This window comes from Gymnoscopelus braueri (genome assembly GCF_963280865.1).
Source record: "Gymnoscopelus braueri genome assembly, chromosome: 17".
Lineage (NCBI taxonomy): Eukaryota > Metazoa > Chordata > Actinopteri > Myctophiformes > Myctophidae > Gymnoscopelus > Gymnoscopelus braueri.
In genome coordinates this window covers 26,420,393-26,443,138 of record NC_137617.1, presented here as the reverse complement: position 1 = coordinate 26,443,138, position 22,746 = coordinate 26,420,393, and the positions used below count along the sequence as shown (strand labels likewise).

General features: G+C 42.0%; 1 protein-coding gene across 12 annotated transcripts; it reads left to right on the top strand.

Moving 5' to 3' along the window:
* Positions 1 to 231: 231 nt before the first annotated feature.
* Positions 232 to 22,609, top strand: plekha4 (pleckstrin homology domain containing A4). 12 transcript variants are annotated; one of them, XM_080456290.1, is made up of 25 exons: positions 504 to 552; positions 3,190 to 3,559; positions 4,307 to 4,325; positions 4,977 to 5,075; positions 5,360 to 5,432; positions 6,466 to 6,566; positions 6,665 to 6,783; positions 7,638 to 7,847; positions 8,251 to 8,575; positions 8,880 to 8,939; positions 9,224 to 9,373; positions 10,596 to 10,655; positions 10,891 to 10,971; positions 11,974 to 12,126; positions 12,770 to 12,868; positions 13,313 to 13,421; positions 13,567 to 13,652; positions 14,115 to 14,219; positions 14,860 to 14,953; positions 15,740 to 15,795; positions 16,487 to 16,627; positions 17,317 to 17,676; positions 18,396 to 18,517; positions 19,127 to 19,248; positions 20,818 to 22,609. In XM_080456290.1, the coding sequence occupies exons 3-25, from the start codon at positions 4,308 to 4,310 to the stop codon at positions 22,077 to 22,079; spliced, it is 4,005 nt and encodes a 1,334-aa protein (XP_080312416.1). In that variant the 5' UTR covers positions 504 to 552; positions 3,190 to 3,559; position 4,307; the 3' UTR covers positions 22,080 to 22,609. The 12 variants fall into 12 exon arrangements, 10 of the variants coding, with proteins under 10 accessions (XP_080312415.1, XP_080312412.1, XP_080312413.1 ...); XM_080456288.1 differs by having other exon boundaries at positions 4,307 to 4,373; XM_080456289.1 differs by lacking the exon at positions 3,190 to 3,559 and having other exon boundaries at positions 232 to 552.
* Positions 22,610 to 22,746: the final 137 nt, after the last annotated feature.

The following is a 22,746-nucleotide window of genomic DNA, read 5'->3' as shown; positions in this document are numbered from 1 at the left end:
AATGATAGAAAAATACATACGGATGGCACTCAAACTTGAAAATGGAAAAATGTGAGCAGATAAATGATAATCAAACGTGACGAAGGGCAGGAGAGATTAATGTAAATTCACAATCCTTGAGTCTGCCAAGGGACAGGGTGAGGGAGGGACAGAAGCAACAGAAGCAGGGAAGGAGCGAGAGAGAGAGGGGGAGAGAGAGAGAGAGAGAGAGAGAGAGAGAGGAAGAAGGAGCGCACAGAGAGTGTACTGTTAGAGGGTAGAAAGACAGATTGAGTGTCAACGGCCAGCGTAGGTAGATCACCAAACAAGCATCGCTGATAGACGTCAGAAGAACGGAGGGCGGGAGAGAGAGAGCAAGAAAGAGAGAAAGGCAGATTAACACATGCAAGGAGAGGAGCAGCGTAGCAGGAAAAGTGTTGTTATTGCATATGGACAACAGGAGAGTTGCTGGTAGCCAGGAAGAGAGCAGCCAACAACACTGGGGAGATGCTGTGAGGAACCGTGCCAAGTGATGGAGCATGAAGGAGTCAGCAGGCGGCCACGATTAGTCAGGTACAGCAATATGGCATCTTTACATTTCATCAACACATGACAACGTATCCTGGTTAGTGTTTAAAGTGTTTGCTACCAGAGATAATTTCAAATAAACTTTTTTTCTAATTTTGCTTACTTGCTTATATTTCAATGAATCTTATTGCACTTTTGATGTTTATTTACCGTATATGTTGTATGTTTTAGGCCACATACAATACTTAGTACTTGCTTATAATAGCCCTCTAGTAAGTAATGTAAGTACATTTTGTTTTATGTTTTAGATGGGATTGAAAACAAATCATAGTAGTCCCAGTTTTATCTCTTATTTTCTCCCTGTTATACCATGCCTTCCATTCATCCGTTTAATTTACCACTCTATCAACAGGAAGAGACTATTACTGGATGATGCTAGTCAATCTGGCGTCCAGGGTTAACAGGATTATGGAGCGGCTACTACGTACGCTTGGCCCTGTGTGACCCGTTGTCTGCAGTTGAAATAGGAGACCTCATGGGGCTTATTCACAGCCTGATCAAGCTTTGACATTGCACTCCAGCTTTTACGTTTCCCAAATCCCAGCTTCACTTTCCTCTGGTGATATAAAACGTATAGAATGTGTGTCCAAGTTTCCCATTTCCTCATCAGGAAATCTACCCAGGAAATCTTGCCCCATGGGTGGCTTGCGTCACTACTTAACCTATCGAGGTTAAATGTATAGTGATGATTTAGTTGACTTTTGAAGACATGCAAATGTTATCATTGTAGTCCTGTGTTTGGATGGAGATGGATGATATTTGGCGGTGTGATGTATTCAGGCGCTCTGTGTCGACCTTCACATGATGCTCCAGGGTCATTGGTCGCCACAAAGCACACTCTGTGTGGCGCACAAACCCACCATTTGTCCTCCCTCTCTATCGCTCTTTAGCATTTCAACTCGTCTCCTCCCTGAGCAAGTGACTCCCACTGATTAAGGAGGAGATTTTCCAAATATTTCACAACACCCACGTAACCCCCATTGGCCGTGAGGCCGCAAGACCTACTGTAGCTCTCATCTTAGACAAAGGCTTGTTTGTTGTCTCCCCTTTTATTCCAGTGTCTTACTGTTAGCCGATTGTTGTGGATAGTGGAATAGATTTCCTTATGTTAACCATGTAAAATTGCCCTGTCACCCACGAGGGTGACGGGGCTGTGTTTCAGAAGTTTCTCATGAATCTTCCTCCGCTATGCTCCTGTTGCTGTGTGTGTGACAAGAATACAATAGCTGTACAGTGTACAGTACATGTAGAATGGGAAATGTAGTTGTAGTGAGTATAATTTACAACAGCTGGAACTGCCAGTCAAGGGCATGGCACCCCTTTACCTTCAGGATATGATCCACCCCTTCCTGCACAGTTAGATCAGCTAACAAACCTCCCTTCCCTACGACATCCTGGCCATTGCTCCAAGCATCCTAGACTCTTCTCTCTCCTCCTGGCTGCCAAGCTGTGGCATCACCTCCGGCCTCCTGCCCTCAGTCAGGACTGCAGACTCATTCCCTATTTTCTATTGCAGTCTGAGAACTTGCCTCTTCACGCTACCTCATCCCCTAGCTAGCACTCCTCATTCCTTTTCTAGCACTCTATTTACTTGATGATCCTTTGTTGACTAGGGTTCATGCCCCGTACTCGGAGTCCCGGATCTTGCCCTTTGTTGCTTAGATAAGAGCATCTTCTAAATCATACATGGGCAACTGGCGGCCCGGGGGCCACATGCGGCCCCCACCTTCACTTAATGCGGCCCGCAGGTTAATATCGTAATACTGATATATTATTGATTTCAGCTGTTACAATTCCAAACATGCAATCATGACCCGCTTTAATTACTTCAGTCTATATAATAGTAGCTTAATGACTAGTATTAAAATCCGATTGTCTTTTTTTATGTCCAATGTATTTGTATTTAAGTTCATAAAGTTAACATAAGTATAACTAAATGCATTTGAAAAAAATAATAATGCTACTTTTCAGGATTCCAATTTAAAAATGGGGGGAAAAAAATCAGGATTCCAATTCAAAAATAGCAGATCTACAAGCTGAAAATGCGTCGCACTGCGACGCGTTTTGAGCTTGTAGATCGGTTATTTTTGCTACTTTTGTGTGACAGAATGGCCCGACAGTATAGGCAATGTTGCCCTGTGAGTGTGGAAATATAGTTTCCCTCTCCATCATCAAAGTTGCTCCCTGTTCTAAATGCTTAAATTGTAAATTGTAGTAGTCTCTAATTTGTTATGACCAACATGAAGGAACGTGATCCATCCAAGCGTTGACAGCATAAAAAATAAAGAATTCTTTAACACTCTTCAACACGTCATACAAACTCTACAATTTCATTTGTCACATCACAATGTGTTGTGAGGTTGCAGGTCACTGTAGCTATTTTTTAACTAAATAAAATAAAATTTGCCCAAAATAGGGATGCCTTTTTTTTCTTTTCTTTTTTAATGTTTTGCATGTAAGAAGCAGGGATTAATAAAATAACAATATCAATAAAATAGCGATAGAAATGAATGACAAAAAGCAGAGGCATCCCCCACCAGCAAATCCTACCCTGCATATGCCCTCGACATGCCACCTAGCTTCCCCCAACACCAGTCTTTTATTTTCATTTTATGCCCTCAGCAGTCTAGTTCAGTCCAGTCTGCTGTGTGCACTTTGGGACCCATTCCCAGGGAGGCATGTCTTTCATACCAGCCCCTCGCCTGCTGCCAGATTGGTTTTCACACACTCACAGGCCCCTCCCTGCTACCAGGGCGATGCAGCTGTCACCTGTCCGTTTCGTGGCGGGATGCACGATGGCCTGTTATGGCTCAGAATAGAATTCTGGGAGAGGGTTGCTGGCTGGTCTCTCTGTTTAGAGTGAACGGTTGACTGGGGAAAATCCTCTACGATATGGTAGCGTGTCTGTGACACCTGGGTTGTGTACATGCTAGGAGGATACAGAGTGGTGCTGGTAGGATTGATTGGACTGCAGGAACATAGAGGAACCTGGGTTTGTACTGACCTTTTGTTTTTACAAGTAATAGTCAGTGTCTGGTTACTGGTGAGGCCTGACTCACTTCTCATTCTGCTCATTCTGACTTATAGGCAGACTTCTAGGGTCATAGTTACGTTGGTCATGTTGTTATGCAAATGTTCCTTTTCCTGATATTTTCTGCATATTACTGTATACTTACAATTTGCGCAGTGTTTGTTTTAAACTGCAAGAGATCACACGTTTATATGGGCCTTTAAATACAATTGAATTATTTCTAATTAGCTGTTTTACTTTAAATTAAATTATTATTGTATATTTAATGTGTGTTCACCAAGTAGTTATGGTAATTATCTCTGATTGAATTGGATGGATCAATTATGACCTTACTCTTCATACCCACCTTGGCCATGTAGTTGTAGTGAGAGTTAGACCAACAGTACAGCTCTAAAGTTCAAATGCAGTTCTGCTATTGGTCAAACTGCAGGATCAGTCACAAGGGAGGAACGTTTCTATTGGTCCATTCATTTTGAAAAGGAAATAGCCCTGTGAGTGATGCTGACTTGAAATATATATATTATTTTTTTTATACCTACATTCAATACATTCCAGTCATTGGTTTTCTTGATGATGATGGTTTTGTATTACCATACATAGCCTCTTCACCTCATTTTCCTTACCTTATTTTTAACACCATTTTATGACCACATTTGTTATCTTCAATGATGACCTATAATTTAAAAAGATATTCTCATTCCTTTGCAGAATGGAGGACCAGGACAGAGTAAGCCAAGCATCCAGTGTGGCTACCATATCGTTCCCTGTCCAAAAAGTTTGTTATTTGCTTGCACGGCTATCTTGTTACAATGAGAACAAATATGTGTATGCTTTTTTGTTAGAGCCCGACCGATTGGCCATTATTTGACTTGTTTGACATCGGTATCTGCAATTATGCCGCCGATGGGTCCCGATCAAAAATAGCAGATCTACAAGCTGAAAATGCATTGCACTGATGCGTTGTGAGCTTGTGGATCAGTTTTTGTATTTATTTCTTATACAGCTTAAGTGGTTATTTGTGTATGTTTTTATGTATTTGTTTGCTTATAAGTTAATTCTTCTCTTTGAATCAAAACTAACTTTCTCAAATTGTTTCGAAAATGTTTGCAATTTCTGACAAAATATAGTTAAAAACATCAGTAATCGGTGGTCTGGGACTCTCTAAAATTGGGATTGCATCTGACCCAAAAATTGGGCATCGGCTAGGCTCTACTTTTGGTACAGCATGCTGCTGGCTTACAGAAATGGAATGCTGCAATGCATGTTCAATGGACTGGGATGCTACCTGATTTGTTTAAGATTGAGTAGTTTTTTTGTGAGGGAGTATGTGACATAACAAATATCTGCATTTATTAAATATTCTCTCCTCCTCTACCAGGGCAATGGAGACAGGTTGCAATCATTTGGGAAAAGATGTAGGGCTGCCAAAAGAGACCCCAACTGTACCGTGGTCATCAGAGGATGGCTCTGTAAAAAAGTACTGTTACATAACTTTTCTCCATACAGAATAGTTTTGCTGCTTGTACAGTACTTTTAAAAATGTAACGCAACCTCTGTAATGTTTACGTAAGTGACAGTTTGTACAACTAACTGGATTTGTACAATTATCTGTATTATTAATGTAATTCTAGGAAAGTAAGAAAGAGATTTATGTCATAAATATATGAAATATAACTAAGATTGAAAAAGTATAACCAAGTATGGTACATTTTCCATGAATGGCCTCACGTCACTCAGAGATCATTCTTTTTCCCTCTGTAGGATAGCAGTGGCTTGAAGCTGTGGAAGAGAAGATGGTTCGTCCTCTCAAACTACTGTCTGTTTTACTACAAAGGTAAGCCCAAGTCAAACTACTGTCTGTTTTACTACAAAGGTAAGCCCAAGTCAAACTACTGTCTGTTTTACTACAAAGGTAAGCCCAAGTCAAACTACTGTCTGTTTTACTACAAAGGTAAGCCCAAGTCAAACTACTGTCTGTTTTACTACAAAGGTAAGCCCTAGTCAAACTACTGTCTGTTTTAGTACTAATCTTTCAAGACAGAGTACTATAGATCAGGGGTATTCAACGTTTTTCAGGCCAAGGACCCCTTAGCTGAGAGAGAGAGATGAAGCAGGGACCCCCTCCACATATTGTATAAAATTGTGTTGCAGATTAAACTTTTTCATAGATTTCATAGATAGCTTCATAGACTTGTTTGACAGCACCATCATCAGTGTATGTTGGATTCATGTTAATGTGTATTTTCGGACATTTAACCAACCAATACTTTGTAAACTTGACGTTTCACTCTGTACTTAGTCTGCTCTTTCTTCCCTCTACACCTTTCTTCCCTCTACACCCTCTAAACCTCATTGCCGAAAATAGCCGTTCTACGAGCCCACGCTGCGAGGCGTTGTGAGCTTGTAGATCTGCTATTTTCAGCTAATGTTTCCCTCAGAATAGGGATGCTAGGGTTCAAGTGGTTAATGTAAAAAGATTATCCCATCAAACAAAGATTTGGCGGCCACCCCTGTAGTAACACTGAGGACCCCCTAGGGGTCCCGGACCCCTGTTGAAGACCCCTGTATAGGTTAGCCCAAGTCAAACTACTGTCTGTTTTACTATATACCGCTATTTACACTAAGCTATAAATGTCAGCAGTGGAACGAGGCGCTGAGCGTCTATTCTGGCATTTGTATCTACTGCAGGAGAGTTGAAAACGTATTATTTGGGGTGAGTGTTTTAGAAGAGCACCTTGCATTTTCAGCTGTGAAAAAAAATGCTTTGGTGGACACGTGGCCTTAAGGTAGGTCTAGGAACCATACAGCATCACGTCTGGAAAGGGCTCATTCATCTGATTTTGGAATTATTTTCTGTTCCTTCTCAGACAGTAGAGAAGAATCTGTATTAGGCAGCATCCCGCTTCCGAGCTACAACATTCTCTTCTGCTCACCACGAGAGTGCAAGAACAGGAAGTACACCTTCAAGGTACAAGCATGTAATTATCATTATTTAAGTTAATGAACTCCTTTTGGTCGGTGCAAGGCTGATGAAGTGCTGAACAAACGTTATATCCTCTTCTATAGGTGGTGCATCAGGGAATGCGTTCGTACTTCTTCAGTGCAGACACTCAGGAGGACATGCTCGGTTGGGTCCGAGCTCTGACTCAGTCTGCTGCCATGGAGTCTGACAGCTCCCTCAGCAGGTGCAGTACAACGCTATTCAGTGGGGAAAGCATTCATGTGTGATGCACTGGATTATCACTACGTAAAAAAATATAATCATAATTGGAAATGTTGCCATGTGATAAGTTATTTTTTAAAGGTGCCCTCGTTTCCTCACCTCCTTTACCGAAGTGTTACCACTAGGCTCAGAAGCCATATCGAAAAGAAATTGGGCCTCTTCTTACTTCCTTCACAGGTGTTACCAATGATACTAATGAAGGCTCTGTTCCATTCTGGTCAAACAGAGTCAGGATGCTGATATTGTGCATGTTGGCTCACTGGAAACACTCTGCTACACCAGTGGTTGTCAAAGTGAACCCTCATGGTTCGTTGAGGGGGTTCCAAATGGCCCCTTACAGGTGTGTAACTCTGAGAGTGTACAAACAGAACCAAATGGACGCGTAAGGGCCATTTGGTTCCATTTGTACACTCTCAGAGTTACAGTATGGGGGTCCTTGAAATTAAAAGGTTTGAGAGCCACTGTGCTAAATGGAACCTTCATTAGTATCATTGGTAACACCTGTGAAGGAAGTAAGGAAGAGGCCCAATTTCTTTCCAATATGGCTGCTGTGCATAGAGCCTCTTTGCACCTTATGTCTAACCTCATATACTGTACATAGGCTACTGTATGTATGTTTAAATAGATATCTTAGTTTTTTGCCTTTCCTTGACATGTTTTTCTCTTTACTGTTTGATTTTTCTCCTTGTTATCTTCTCTTTTCTCTTTCTGAAAACAACAAAAATGATGGAGCTTGCACAACATAAAATTTCACCCACTTTTCTTACACCTGTAAACCTGTGATGTGACAGCAAAGTTGATTCTGATTCTTTTCAGACGTTGCTCGAGCTATCACGATTTCACACAGATAGGTGGCAGCAGTGAATCAGTGATGGAGCTCCGTCCGTCCTCCTCCATGGGAGACGGGCTCTCCCAAAAAGCCAGGCACGTCAGCAGGACGCTGAGTGAACCGAGTCACCTCACCGGGGGGAGGATGGGGACGCAGCATGCAGAAAGGGACAGAGGGAGACGCGGCATGCGTGAAAGGTAGACATGGCATCCAGACATCCTGAGCAAGTGAACCGTGAACCTTTACAACACAGTGTTTATTTCAATGATTCTCAAAGTGTGATCTGAGGACCTCCAGGGGTCCTCGAGGGGGTTCCAGGGGGTCCCCAGCTAAATGAGTTAATTTACAGTAGAATCAAAATCGATTTAACCACTTTAGCCCTATTTTATACTTCGGCTATTTACAACACTCATCGTGAGCTTGTAGATTGGCTATTTCAAAAAATCGTGAGATGTTAGAACATTTTTGGAATAATTTAGAAAAAGTTTAACACAAATCTTCTCTTTTGAAAGGTTCAAAAAGGTTTGAGAACCACTGGTTTATTTAAGGTGAAATTGTCTGAAATAATGTTCTCTCTCTTTTTTCTTTTTACTTGATTAGCCCCTCCCCCACCACACCCAGTCCCCCCGAGTTCAGCAGAAGACGAGGCTATGGTCCAACAGGCCATGATGAGGACTCTTACCCCTACGCCTCCGGCCACCACACGCCACCCAGGCAAACGGAATTCATGGGAACAGGTTCTTTGACCCCGGGAGGTCGGCTGGGGTCGCGACCTCACACACCAGTGGGGCGGGTCGACATCCGACCCCATGATGACCCGTCGATGATGCCCCAGACTCTGTGCTATGTTCCTGGCTCACCCAAGCTAGAGTTCAAATCCACCCCGCACACCCCCGGCACAGAAAGGTGGCAAAATCTCAGCAAGGTCAGAGGTCGTCTTTCTTTGTGATCACCTTGAGAGAATCCATACCACTACAACAAAACAATTAATTGATTTCTCTGATAATGTTGAACACAAGAATAAAAGACTTGACATAAATAAATAAATTGTTATAAGAGACAAGATTATGTTTCTAATAAGACTATTCTATATAATTTATATATACAGTATTTAGTGAATTACCCTCTCTTACAAAGAAAATCTGATTAACTTAAAATTCTAAATTAATAAATGTGTTAGTATGTATCAGTTATGTATTTATTTATTTATTCTATTTAATTCTCCATAGCCTACACCTACCTATACCTCCATTCTTCATGTGCCAAGTGGGCGAAGAGCTTTGGGAAAGGTAGGCATACTGTGGACACTGAACACACAGCGAATCATCAACATACAGTACAATATTAATAGTGATCACGACAATTATTTAGTAAACCTAGCTATGGACAGACACGTACAGTATTCATTTCCTGTATTTATGTTTTGTTTTTGTATTTTGTATTTGTTTTGTTATGCTATTGCAGAGTGGTGTTTTTATTTTCCCCCTCTACTGTAGTCATATTCAACAATCCTATAAATACTCTTAACTTATATTCTCATGTGCTATTATTTGAATCCTATGTCTCTCTTCAGCAGTGCTCCACAGGGGCTCACACAGACTTACTGCCCCCTTTGCCCCCATCAACGAGAGCTTCACAAGCTCCTCACTCACCACAACACCACCACCACCACCACCACCATCACCGCAGCCATATGTCTGTCTGTGTGCTACCGCCGTCTATGGTATTGCCCATATCTCAATGTGCTGTTCGTTTGTTTTGTTTGTTTCATGTCGTTGCAAATCCTGTCAAATGTCTGGTGTCTTGCTGTACTCAAAACATCTGTTGTTTTCTGTCAGAAGCTACTTGTGTGGTCTTGTATGTATTAAAAATATGTCAGCGGTGTGTTGCAGGGCAATGCCTGCATGTAACATGCAGTACTGGTGCCTTTCGTTTAGTCATGTAATATTTTCACAAACATAGGGGCGCTCGTGACGCATTTTGTGTCCCGGATCCATTTTTTATGTAAGTTAAGTAAATAGCCTCAGGAATAAGGCTGTTCTAGAGCCTTGTGGCCCTGTCTTCTATTTCTGCAGCGTGAGGCGGCTTGATGTACAAGTACATTCCCCAGCCATGATGTGTACAAGTGCACCCTCTGGACATGACGCTAGTTAGTAGGCTATGTTGCAGGGACTTAGCCCCAATCCAACCCTTGGTGCTGAGTGCCAAGCAGGGAGGCATTGGGTAATATACTTATATTTTTATTGTCTCTTTGATATAAATAACTCAGTCGGGGGTTGAACCCCGACCTCCCAATATCAGGCCAGACACTCTAACCACAAGGCCGTGACTGAGTTGGTGGCTGTTTTTATAGGATGTGAGTAATAACCTTTTATACAAAAAAAAATCTAAAATGTTTCAGAATTTAAAAATAAGTGTTATTTGTTCATTATTTTTTGTCACTAATAAATAATACATTGTCTGTTGTCTACAATCATGATTAAACACTCACGTCTGTCTTTTGCTTAAATGGAATTAATCTAACTTTGTTTTTAACATAACTACAGTTGTGCTGCATGTGTCATTTGCTGCAACAGGCTGTTGAGCTGAAATATGTGATTGTCTGTTATGAAATGAGCCTGTAATGATCACTGTACAATGTATTATCAAACTCATTTGATAATACCTGGATATGCATTGATAATACTGTTGCTTCGTTGTCTTTGATATTTAGAAGCTTAAAGTGTTGTGTACCTTTTGTAAGAAAAAGGCTCACTCCTTGCTTTCTTGCAACATACTCAAAACACTCAACATAAGGTGCTGTGTGCACATACTGTAGGTATAGGTATTTACAGTGACAACTTGACTGACGAATACAAATCAACACTGTTATTATGAGAAGCACAAGAAGCTTATACGTATAATAGTGTTGCTGCGGGAAAAGTAATGAACTTGATACGTTCTAGCCTCCAAAACCTGACCCAAGGGAAACCCCTCCAATCAGGCCACTTGAGAGTGATGCAGATGTAAGTATTCATTCATACAGTAAACTCTCCAGTTTCAGTTTAACTTCATGTACAGTACAGAGCATGCACAACATTAGTACATTCTCTTGGTTACAGATACATTAGCACTGACAGTTTTACTGTGCACGGTTTATTTTTTGTCTTCTAAGGCTATCACAATTCACTTGATAAAACTGCAGTTTAGTTATTTCTTTTTGGACCGTTCTTGCAAAATTGAATTGATTTTATTTTTCAGGCGGTGCTGACCAGGCTGTGTGGGTGTGACAAGCTGCTACAGTCTCTGTCTATCGAGCTGGCCCAGCTACAAGTGGATAAGGTCAGTATCTGGTTCCACTGTTTAAGATTATAACATTAGTAAAGCTGCTTTCATGAAAGCACCTATTATATATACAATAATCATAATGGCTGATATACACAAATATAATAGTCGCTATCGGGCAGAAACCTTGTATCAATTAATCTTTTTATGTTTTTTATTTTTATTTAAAAAAATTAAATGTAATATTTAAAGGTAGGGTAAGTGATATTTTTTGGTTAAAACAAAAAGTATTTTGTTAAAAGGTTAAAGCACTATATTCTGATAGTAATCATTGCTATAGAGTGTTTGTTCAGTAACAGGACTCTCCCCGTCTCTCCAGCTCTTTAATAAACAGAAAATACATTTTCCGGTAGGTGTCAAAATCTCAGTCAATCAGGAGAAAGTACCCATTTTTAAGCTTCATTTTTATAGTGTTCCAGTTCCAATTTTGCCTGCTCATTTCTTAGTGTCATCACTTCCAATTTCACTTGTTTAATCTATATCCTGATTGAGTTCTCTATCCTGATTGGATAAAATGAAACTGAAACTGAAACGAAAATGCATTTTCTGTTTTATAAAGAGCTGGAGAGACAAGGAGACTCCTTTTACTGAACAAACACTCTATAGCAATGAGTACTATCAGAATATAGAGCTATTTTACACTTATTTTAACCAAAGAAAATCACTTACCCTACCTTTAAAACTTTGTCATGACAGTGTCATGCAAAAGTAGCGTGACATTTTTTTCCCCCATTTCCTGAAAGGTATCTGTTTTGGACATAATTTGGTGTGCACCTTCATGTTCCCCAGAGGATGAACCCTACTGAATTTTGTATTTAGTCAAATATGATTTTTAGAGTTGTCAAAATGTACCAGAAACTTTCCCTAGTAGTTGCTGTTAATTTCCCACACTGCATCCAAACCGCAATAGAGGGCCATTTTTGCTTCCATTTTGCCACCTGATTTTCCTCACTTTGGTAAATATTGTTAACCGTTTCCAATTCCGCATCCCTTCCTCAGGACAGTGTCCAGTGTGCTTTAGAGATGACGAGACTCCAGCTGGAAGAGTGGAGGTGCCAGGGTCTACGTGCCCAGGAAGGAGCGCTGACCCAAAAGGCTTTGCTCCAGGAGGAGCTGGTCACTATCCGGGCCAGAATGTGTGATGTGTCGTTGGTGCGTGAGATTGGAGCGGTGAACCCAAACGGCTTTGTCAAAATACAGTTTAGTTCTGCTGTGCAGTGAGAGGGCCTATCGTATCACTGTATGAGAAGGACTGCAGAAAACAATGTGAAGACGTGTTTTATTTTGGGTGCAGCCTGGGTGGTAAAGTTCCTGCCCACCACTGTGGAGTCTTAAGGGTTCAAATCCTCCACGGTGCATCCAGCTTACAATTGGCTGTGTTCGCAGGAGGGAAGCCGGGCAGGGAGAGTGATCTCTTTCGCTGCATTAGTGACTCCTATAGGTTTGTCAGGAAACTGTTCAGTGGGGGAACTGAACTGAGAATAAGCGTGTACCTCTGCAGAGTCTGCATACATTGCATTCTTCCGGTGAAACGCCTCACTGTCAGGTGAAGAGAAGTGGCTTCACATTTATCAGAGGTGACACGTGTTTGTGTCCTACAGTACACACACACTCCCTAACAAACCAACCACCAGGGAATTGACATAACCACTAAATTAGGAAAAAATAGGGGGAAATAAAATAGAGTTGAAGAAGATGATTATTTTTTTGGATTGACATGTTTTGGTGTGTTGCTTGTAGATACATCACTCGCAGTTTCACCTTTAGAAACGTGATTTTCTTTCTTTGGTTTCAGGAAATGGAGCGGGTATGGAGCCAGTATGAGAGGATGGAGAGCGAACTGTCTGTTATTCGGTCACAGCTTCAGCACATATGTAACTTTGGAATGCCACAGGTAAAACTCACAACCCTGTGTCATTTCAGCTAATGGACCAAGTCTGGTGGTTTGTGTGCCTCGCTTCTCTGCCCTTATAATAGATAATGAACTCACAGTACAGATGTACAACATATGAGCAATCACAGGGGCATAAATGCATTCATACAGTTAACCAGAATAACCACTTATGCCGTTCATTTTAGGGCAAATACCCAATCTACATGCTCCCAATATGTTGCCTCGTGGCACGTTGTGAGCTTGTAGATCGGCTATTTTCGCAATGTTCAATTTTTTTTTTTGAATGTAACATAAAAAATTAAAACCTTTTTTTAACGTTGGGGAATTTGGGGGCATTTGGGAAAATATTTTACTTTTTTTTAATGAATATTTGAAATGTTTAGAAAATGTGCCCAAAATAGGGACACCAGGGTTAATGTTGGTAACATTTGGTTTAATTGCCAGGAGCAGTCTCATGCCCAGAGAGAGCTGTGGATGATGGAAGACATCCTTGCAGGCCTTAAGGTCAACAGGGATCACTTCCGCCTCCTTCTAGGACTACAGAGGCATCTCAGTGAGTATTGATGTGTATGGATAGAGCTATGGGTGGCTGGATAGATTGCCATTTATTGACACGAGGTGAGCATGAAAATTATATTATTCTTAATTCATAAATTCTACGGTCAACATTGAGAGCTTCTGTTGTTGTTGTGTCCTAGTGCCCCCTTCAGCGTTCCAGCTGACAGCCCCCCACCCTGGGTCCCCTGGCTCTCCCACAAACCGGCCACACAGTGGACTGCCAATGGTACTGTAGGTCTTATACAGACATACTGTACTGTACAACAGCGATTCTCAACCTTTCTCCAATTCCCACGACCCCCCAGTTTCATATGCATTAGGCCAGCGGTTCCCAAACAGTGGGTCGGGACCCATTTGTGGGTCGCGGGCACATTCTTATGGGTTGCGATTTGCGAGTAAACATCCCTTTTTTTACTTCTTATTTGAAAAATATATATGTAAAAACAAATTCACAATTATTCATAAAAAATACATTAAAAAAACGGTAGAAGTAGTGTAAATAGCCGATCAGCTATTTTCACTCATTGTTCCTGGACCTGATGTTGAGAACCACTGCTGTGCAGTGCGTATTCATTGTACACGGACGCAACCTGATGGATCCATCTGACGATGGACGGTTGCAATAATGCCATGTTTATCTGACGTTTTCCTGCAACAAAAGGAGTAAAGTGAATGATTACTCCTGCAGGAGGGGGAGTACGAGCCACCAGCCCGACCGCCTTTACCTCAGGAAGTGCAGGAATGCAGTCAGAGCAGGGATCATGGACATGGATGGACCGACCCCACCTATGAGGTATGGATTAGAGATGCTTCGACTAATTGTTCATTCCATTATCTATGTAATCAAGTTTATTGGTGTGAAATATTCTGTAGACGGGCTCTTTACATTCGCATACCCAGTGGCGGAAAGTAACTAAGTACATTTACTTAAGTACTGTACTTGTAATTGTACTGTAATTTTGAGCTATTTGTATTTTACTTGAGTATTTCCGTACCAATACTTTTTTTTAATGCCTTTATTTAGAGAGGGATAGTGAAAGCAGGCTGACAGGAAATGGGGAGAGAGATAGGGGGTGACACGCAGCAAAGGTCGTCGGGAACGGGAGTCGAACCCGCGACACGTTGTCAGGCTGGCATTGCAGCCTAGGGTGCCCGGACCGTCACGCTACGGCCCAGGCCAATTTCCAATACTTTTACTTTTACTCCATTACATTTATTTGAAAACTTTAGTTACTTTGTAGATTTTGATTATTATTACAAAACATAAATTAACCACTTCAGGCCTGTACATTTCGGCCATTTGAAAATAGCCGATCTACAAGCTCACAATGCGACGCATCTCTCCAGGAAGAGAGAGTATAGATCTGTATAAGAACTGTCCACATTTGAAAAATACTCATTCACTGCATTGTTTCTCTGTGTCTGCGTTTCAGGGTATCTACGGCGGCCCTGTTGATCCTCTACACAGAAGAAGAGGGAACAGCCATCCTGATCTCCTTAGTGAGAGAACACACAGAGAAATGTATGGTGAGCACAGATATCAAATGGCATCATTAGGAAATGCCAACTCAACCAGCTCAGTGGCCTTGTGGTGTCCGCCCTGAGATTGGGAGGTCAGGGTTCAATCCCTGGCTGAGTAGCACCAAAGACTATAATATAAATGGTACCCAGTGATTCCCTGCTTGGTACTCAGCATTAAGGATTGGATCGGGGGTAAGTCCCTGAAACATATAGCGTCATGTCCAGGGGGTGTGCTTGCACATCAAGCTGCCTCATAGGCTCTTCACCATACCCCTGATTGATTGATTGATTGATTGATTCAATACTTTATTAGCATGTTTGATAACAGTACGGCAGTACAGTCAAGAAAACTCTGCTAAAAGGATGACACAAAAAGCCCAGAGGGGCTTGTTTCCATTGTGGTCCATTGTACTAAATTCATCAGTAAGACATTACAATACATTACATAACGGTAAAAGCTCCAGTAGCAGCAAAAGATATATTTACAGAAATATTTACATGGCTCGGGAAATGCCAGATCCCAATGCTACTTACTTACTATTTAATATCAATATAGTAGTATAACTGGATCATCGTGAGTATGTAAAAGTTTGTGATCATGAGGCTTCTGTGATGATACTCAATCAAGCAATTTGCGCACCCCAATGCTACATTGTTTTGAACTGCACCCTAATTTTTTCCTCCCTCACCCACATTTCTCTATCTTTCTATCATTCCCTACAACCCACTCCACCCCCGCCACCCCCTCTCTGACTCCTTCTTTCTCATCGGTTCCCATTGCATTTCTCTCAGAATCCCAGTGTAGTTCGAGGTGGACCACACCAGATGCCACCATCCAATCAACCAAGGTTTGATGCTCCATTGTCTTTGCTGTGTACTTGCTATCTATATCTGGATGCATGCAATGCAATCCAGCGCGGTCCAAATATAGAAGCAGTCAGGCTGATCCCCCCCTTTGCAATCACAGCCAAATTCCAATTCTTTGATTTCCCTCATCTTCCTTGCAATTAGGGCATGTTGCAATACCCGTTGTAGACAAGAGGGGGAGGTAGAAGCAAACTTCTCTGAGGCTCTCTCTTCTATCACCCAACCCCCTCTTCCCCTTTACATACCCACACATGCACACAAATGCATGGAAGCAGGAAGCGAGCGCATTGGCACCTATGCACACATATGAATGCACACACGCACTTATTAACACAGACACCCCAACCCCCACACACACTGTCTGTATCTGATGTGGAACTGCAGCTAGCGCGCTCATTCTTGTCTTGCCATTTTCGATGTGCGAGCAGAATGTTGGCACTGCCTAAGCGAGCATTTAGGGTTCATATATGTTTCACATTAGCATTCTAAAGGCTGATTTATTCTTGGTCGTGCGCTGGTGTCACACACCGAAAACAGCCGATCTACGAGCTCACAAGGCGTTGCGACGCGACATGTTGTGAGCTTGTAGATTGGCTATTTGTGGTGCACGACACCTGCATGCAACTAAGTATGAAACCCAAGCTTAAGGATTCTATATGTCTTCTTCCCCAGAAGGCAAAGATGAGCGAGGAGGAGCAGCTTGAGAGGATGAAGAGAAACCAGGACATCAGGCTGTCCAATCGGAAGAAGCCGCCCATCCCCAGCCACAGTACCCAGCAGGCCCCGGGTCAAAGTTCAGATCCCAGAGAGGAGGTCGGACCAAATCACTAATCAGTATGATTGACTGAATGGCCATTAGCACATTAACACATGCAACAATTAGTCTCTTACTGTCAGTGGTGGACAAAGTATTCAACAGTACTTGAGTCAAAGTATAGATACTCCTGGTTAAATATTATTCAACTACAAGTGAAAGTTGCTCTGTCAAACAGAGTTAAAGTACTGGAGTAGACTACTTACTTTTTAAAATACTTAAATATTCAAAAGTACAAATTACAAAGTACATTTTCTTTTAATATCAATGCATTGCTGTACTGAAATTTAAACATTTCCACAAAATGTCAGAGATTTTCCAGAAATGTTCTGAAAAATATAAATATTTGTGAAAATAACAGATCTACAAGCTCACAACATGTTACAATGTGACGCATTGTGAGCTTGCAGATCTGCTATGTGAAATACGGCTTCAGTTCATAATGTATTTTTTCCCTTCCTAGAAAGGTAGTGGAGTCAAAAGTACAATATTTGTCTTTGAAATGTAGTGGAGTGAAGTCAAGTATCCAAAAAAATACTCAAGTAAAGTATAGATACTCAAAACATTTTACTGTCCACCACTGCTAATCAGTATGAGTGACTGAATGGCCATTACGACATTATCGAATGCAACAATTAGTCTCTTACTGCCAATTACAATCGTGCTCCAATGTGTAATTTCCCTACAGACGCCCTTTCCTCTGAGGGTGACACGTGTCGTCACAGCTGTGCTGCCGTCGTCGCTCGTGGCCAGACGGGTGTCTGTGGAAGACCCCCCGGCCGAGCTGGCCACGCCACTGCCTGAGCAAGTCCCGCTGGACATGCAGCAGAGGACGGCCGACCAGAGCAAGAAACCACTGAGCAAGACTCAGCGACAGCCAGAGACGATGTGTTATCAAGGCTGGTTCTCGGAAAGAAGTGATCACGTGCGCGGTCCCCACGCAAGTAGGCAGCATCAGAACATGACTAGGCCCCCCAGGGAAGACCGCTGGCCTGATGTGAGCGAGGCAGAGCCCACGGAGAGTCCAAGGACCCGGGCCCACGAGCAAGTACGTTTTAGGACATGTGAAGTGTGACTTTAAAGATGTTAGAGAAAGAATGCAAGGTGCAAAGTAGTCCCCAAGATGATCCCACGAGATTTGCTTGTTCAGAGGGCTTATTTTTAGCTCATTTCATCCTGCCAGTGTTTATCCTACTGTACCTCAGTGTCTCAGTCTTCAAAAATGGAATCATGTGGATCTTTGGAGACACACGGGAACGTGGCTCCAATGTGGATCTCAGACTTCATGTGGCCAGCCTGTGAAATCAGTCATGACGCACAGTACTGTATTCATGACGTGTGACTCCGAAATTGGGCAAGCTGATCAGAGCCCCGTTTTATAATTGCCATTATAAGATGTAATAAATAAGTATAAAACATGATGGCGGTTTGCACAAGAAATAAGCTACAGACAGACAGACAGACAGACAGACAGAGAGACAGAGAGAGACAGAGAGAGACAGAGACAGATAGAGGTTCTGTCTGTCTGTCTGTCTGTCTGTCTGTCTCTAGACAGCTCGCCACTGAGGAGCCATGCCGTAAAAATGTGTCTTTTAATAGTCACTAGTACCATTGCTACCGAATGTAGTGACGATTTGCATTCCTCCTCTGTGTTATAGTTTAACTCTGAGATTGTAAAAATGGACCCGTAAGTGTTTCTGTGCACCTTAATACTATGGGGTGCAGCATGTCATGGTCAATTGTGTCTAATAACATTTTTTTGACCAGGTAGAAGGAAGGCCCTCTGTCCTCCTGAACCCTGACCTGGATCCTGACCAATGTCTGACCCCAGAGCAACGAGAAGCCAAACTCCGTCGCGTGGAGCGAATACGGGAGAGAGTGATCCGGAGGTGAGATCCATGGAGCGAGTGTGCGTGCGAGTGTGTGTATTAGTATGCTTGTGAAGGACAAATTATCCCACAAGTATAGTAGAACTTGAGAAATAAGCATTGTGAGGACCATTTTCCTGGTCCTCACAAGAGAATGGTTGTTTTTTTTCAACCTGAAAAGATTCAGGTTGGAGTTATAGGGTTGGGATTAGATATTCAGAGGTTAGGTTAAGGGATTAGTGTTTGATTTATGACCGATTTATTATTAGTTCCGCACCAGTGTCATGCACCAAAAATAGCCAAGCTCTACCAGCAGATCTGCTACAGTATGACTATGTTCGGCTATAGGGTTATGGTTAAAGTGTCAAAAATTGGCATTCAGAAAATCACGGTCCTAAAATGTTGATGTCCTCGCAAGTATAGCAATACAATGTGTGTGCAGGATTATCCTCTTGGCTTCTTACTGTGGCAAGACACTGTTTTTTTTTTCTTTCTTTGTGTGCATCAGCAAAATAATGCATGCATGGTAGATATGAATGCATCATATGACTCTAACATAAATGACTAAATGATCTTCAATCTCTGTGTCCTCTCTGTATGTGTCTCTGTCTCCGTCCCTCTCTCCCTCAGTGCAGTCAGAGAGAGTCCTATAGTACCCGGCCACCTGCCAATCAAGAGGGAGAGGCGGGAACTCCCCCAGGGTCCCCGTACCCTGACCAATGACATGCCTAGAAAGACTAGGGATACGTCAGGTACTCTTTTCACAATAATACCATAAGTAAGTTATAGAATGCAGTCCAGTGGCGTAGCAGATAGCTTGATTGGGCGTTCACCTTTTGGCTCAATCGGAGGATGTAAGCCCTGTTTAGTGCAGTGAGTCTCAACCTTTGTCATTTCAAGGACCCCCAAAATGAATTATGGCCACGGACCCCCATTCGATTTTCTTTTCCTCAGGGACCCCAATCTACACTGTAAAATCCTCAGTGTTTCTCTAACTCTGAGAGTGCACTCCATTTGTGCACTCTCAGAGTTACAGACTCAAACGTGTCCATTTGGACCCCTGGAGGCCATAATCAGTTTTATTAGAGTTTACTACAATACAAAAGATTATATGAGTGTATGAGTCATTATTATAAATATACATTTAAATGTGCAGTAAGTTATATGTAAAAAAATAAGTGTTAAATATCGCAATCGTTGCTATATACAGGTAGCCAAGGGTCTCCCTGTATCTCCAGCCCTTTAACAAACAAAACATCACACCCAGTGTGAAGTGGGCGGTGTGGTCATCACAGTGATGGAAGCTCACAAAAAAGTGAAGTGCATAGTCCTATTTATAGGTTATTAATGTCATCATGTGTCTCGCTAGCCAATCATAGTGCTGAATAGAGTCAGCCAATAGAGTCAGCCAATCACAGTACAGCTAGGGGTGTACTAATGAGCCAATCACAGTACAGCAAATGTGTACTAATGAGGTGTCCCAACCCCACTTATAGGGGCGGCTACACCGCCCAAAATCACACCCAGTGTGAAGTGGGCGGTGTGGTCATCACAGTGGTCATCACAGTGATGGAAGCTCACTTAAAAAAAAAAAAGTTTTTAAGTGCATAGTCCTATTTATAGGTTATCAATTTCATCATGTGTCTCGCTAGCCAATCACAGGCTGAATAGAGTCAGCCAATAGAGTCAGCCAATCACAGTACAGCTAGGGGTGTACTAATGCTAGGGGTGTACTAATTATGAGCCAATCACAGTACAGCGAAGGGTGTACTAATGAGGTGTCCCAACCCCACTTATAGGGGCGGCTACACCGCCCAAAAATATTTTTTTCAGGTCAGGATACCTATTTAATCCAATGAGGAGAGAGAACTCGTATAGGATACATGATAGACAACTGAAAATGGAAGTGATTGAATAAATAAATAAATGAGCAGACACCTTTTTTATTGGAACACTACATAAATGTGTTCTCTCACCTGATTGGAAGAGATTGGCAATCCACCTGAAAATGTATTTACTATTTCTTAAAGAGCTGGAGAGATGGGGACACATATATAGCAATGTGTGTGTAAATTAAACATTTAATTGAAATTAAACCAAAGTGTTCATCACAGGGCCAAATGAAAATAAATGTTGGGGTCCGCTGCTTAAAAAGTCTGCCTCAGATAATGTGCTATATACCGTCACTAGAGTTTTAACCAGGAAACACATTGGTTGGCCATTATATACTACTGTAAGTGAGGCAGCATAGTATTTGACACTGACTGGCAACTTGTGAGCACATAATTAATACAAGTATGTAACTCCTTCTTGCTTTTCAGACTCTGGACCTCATGACAGCTTTGGAAGCTGTTGTGATAGTGATGGCGGGCCTCAGGAGTATGGCCCTGCAGAAGTTCGCACCTCTAGTGGAACCTCTCATGAAGACGAAGAGGAAGGAGACGGACAAATGAGAAAGTTTAAAAGTCATTTGGGAAACAAAGCACAGCACAAAGGTAACAGTGGGAAGAAAGGGGTTGCCAGACATAAAATCAAACACCCTGACTCACCCTATCTCTCATCTATGACTGTCCACCAGAGAGATGAAGGCAAAGCATTTAGAATGAGAGGCAGTTATAAACAAGAGGAAGAGCACGAAGAAGGCCCAAATGATTGTGATGAAAGCACTTTGTCGGCCGCCAATCTGAGAACCAAGTGGTTTCTCTCCACCAATCAGTGGCATGGGTTCATACCGTTGCAGGACCACAGCTCGGAGCCGCTGTGTGATGAGGAGATATCAAACATCAACAGCCAACTGCTATGCCACGACTCTGTGGCCGATTCAAGCGACTTCTCGTCCATGGTCAGTCAAAGTCTGGAGAAAATGAGAGAGAACCATTCTCTCTTCTACAAGATTGCGTGTGACATCAACATCTCAGACTCTGACATAACAAAGAACGATGTAACCTCAAAAGTACCGACACCATCCAAGTCAGAAGGTGAAACAGAGCTGTCAGCCAAGCAATCTGCGCCGGAAGAAGAGACCTGTAGTGATATGACACCGTGTGACCAACAGATTCAAGATTCCATCCTCCCAATGTCCTCCGAAAGTGTAAATGCATCATTGGAGGATAATGGAGACAGCCTCTCACACATTGACAAACACCAGGATTCAACAATAACGTATGAGAACAGACAAGACAGCCCCTCTGCCCAAGCAATGACAAATACCTCAGTCAAGCCAGTGAAAGATCTATGCATTTATGAAGACATCCCTGACAAAGAATGTGTCGATGACAGCAAAAGGCAGGAGAAACCGTTGGTAGTGGAGGAACCCAGTAATGGAGCTTCTGATCAGGACGTTTCTGATCAGGCTTCAGATAAATGCTCAATGATGAGAGAAAAAGACAGTGCAGGAACACGATCAGCAGAGAAGAAAGAGGACAAAGAAAAACCAGAAGTGATGAAGAGAGCTAGCAGTTTATGTGATGGCTATAAAGAGACGATCCAAGAGGAAGACACTCAATCCAATTCTTCTTATGAGGTGATCCGGAGTGCTTCTTTTGGAAAGCCCCGAGTTACAGTATTAAGGACAAGTTTGTAGAACAACAGGGATGAGGGCTTATGAAGGCTTGTTGCTAAATGAACTTGAGAAGGACAAGAACAAGATTAAGTGCTTCATAAAGTTAAAAACAAAAAGCCTATTAAGGAAGTAGAGTTGAATGAAATTGGACCAGAATTTGATGGTAAAAATGGGATCATATTATTGGAGAGGACCTTGGAAATGTTTGGCATCATTGGCAAACTTGAAACCTTCCAACAGTGTTCATACTTATTTTTTGGCTTGTAAGGAATTAGCATAAAACAAATAGTCTTAAGTCTTATATATGCATATCCTGCTGTTATCCCAGTTTACAGTGACCAAGAAATGCAGTCATCAATAGCAGTGAAATTACATATTGTTCATGTTAACACTTCCATTCCACTCTCATATAATAGACTATCTAACACAAAGTATTAACACTGATATTGCAGTGGGATGTAAAATTATTATGTTTAGCAGCATAACCCTTGTTATATTCACTAACAACTATGCATTGTGTTTTGTATCTCAAATGAATAAACATACATACAAGACATATGTCTGACATAAACCTACTCAATTGGAATATTTGGCCTCTTTTTATTAGTGAAGCAGATATGAAGTGATGCGGGGGGAAACACGTGTATAATTTACTCTCATTTCATCAATAGGATTCTTTCTTCCCCTA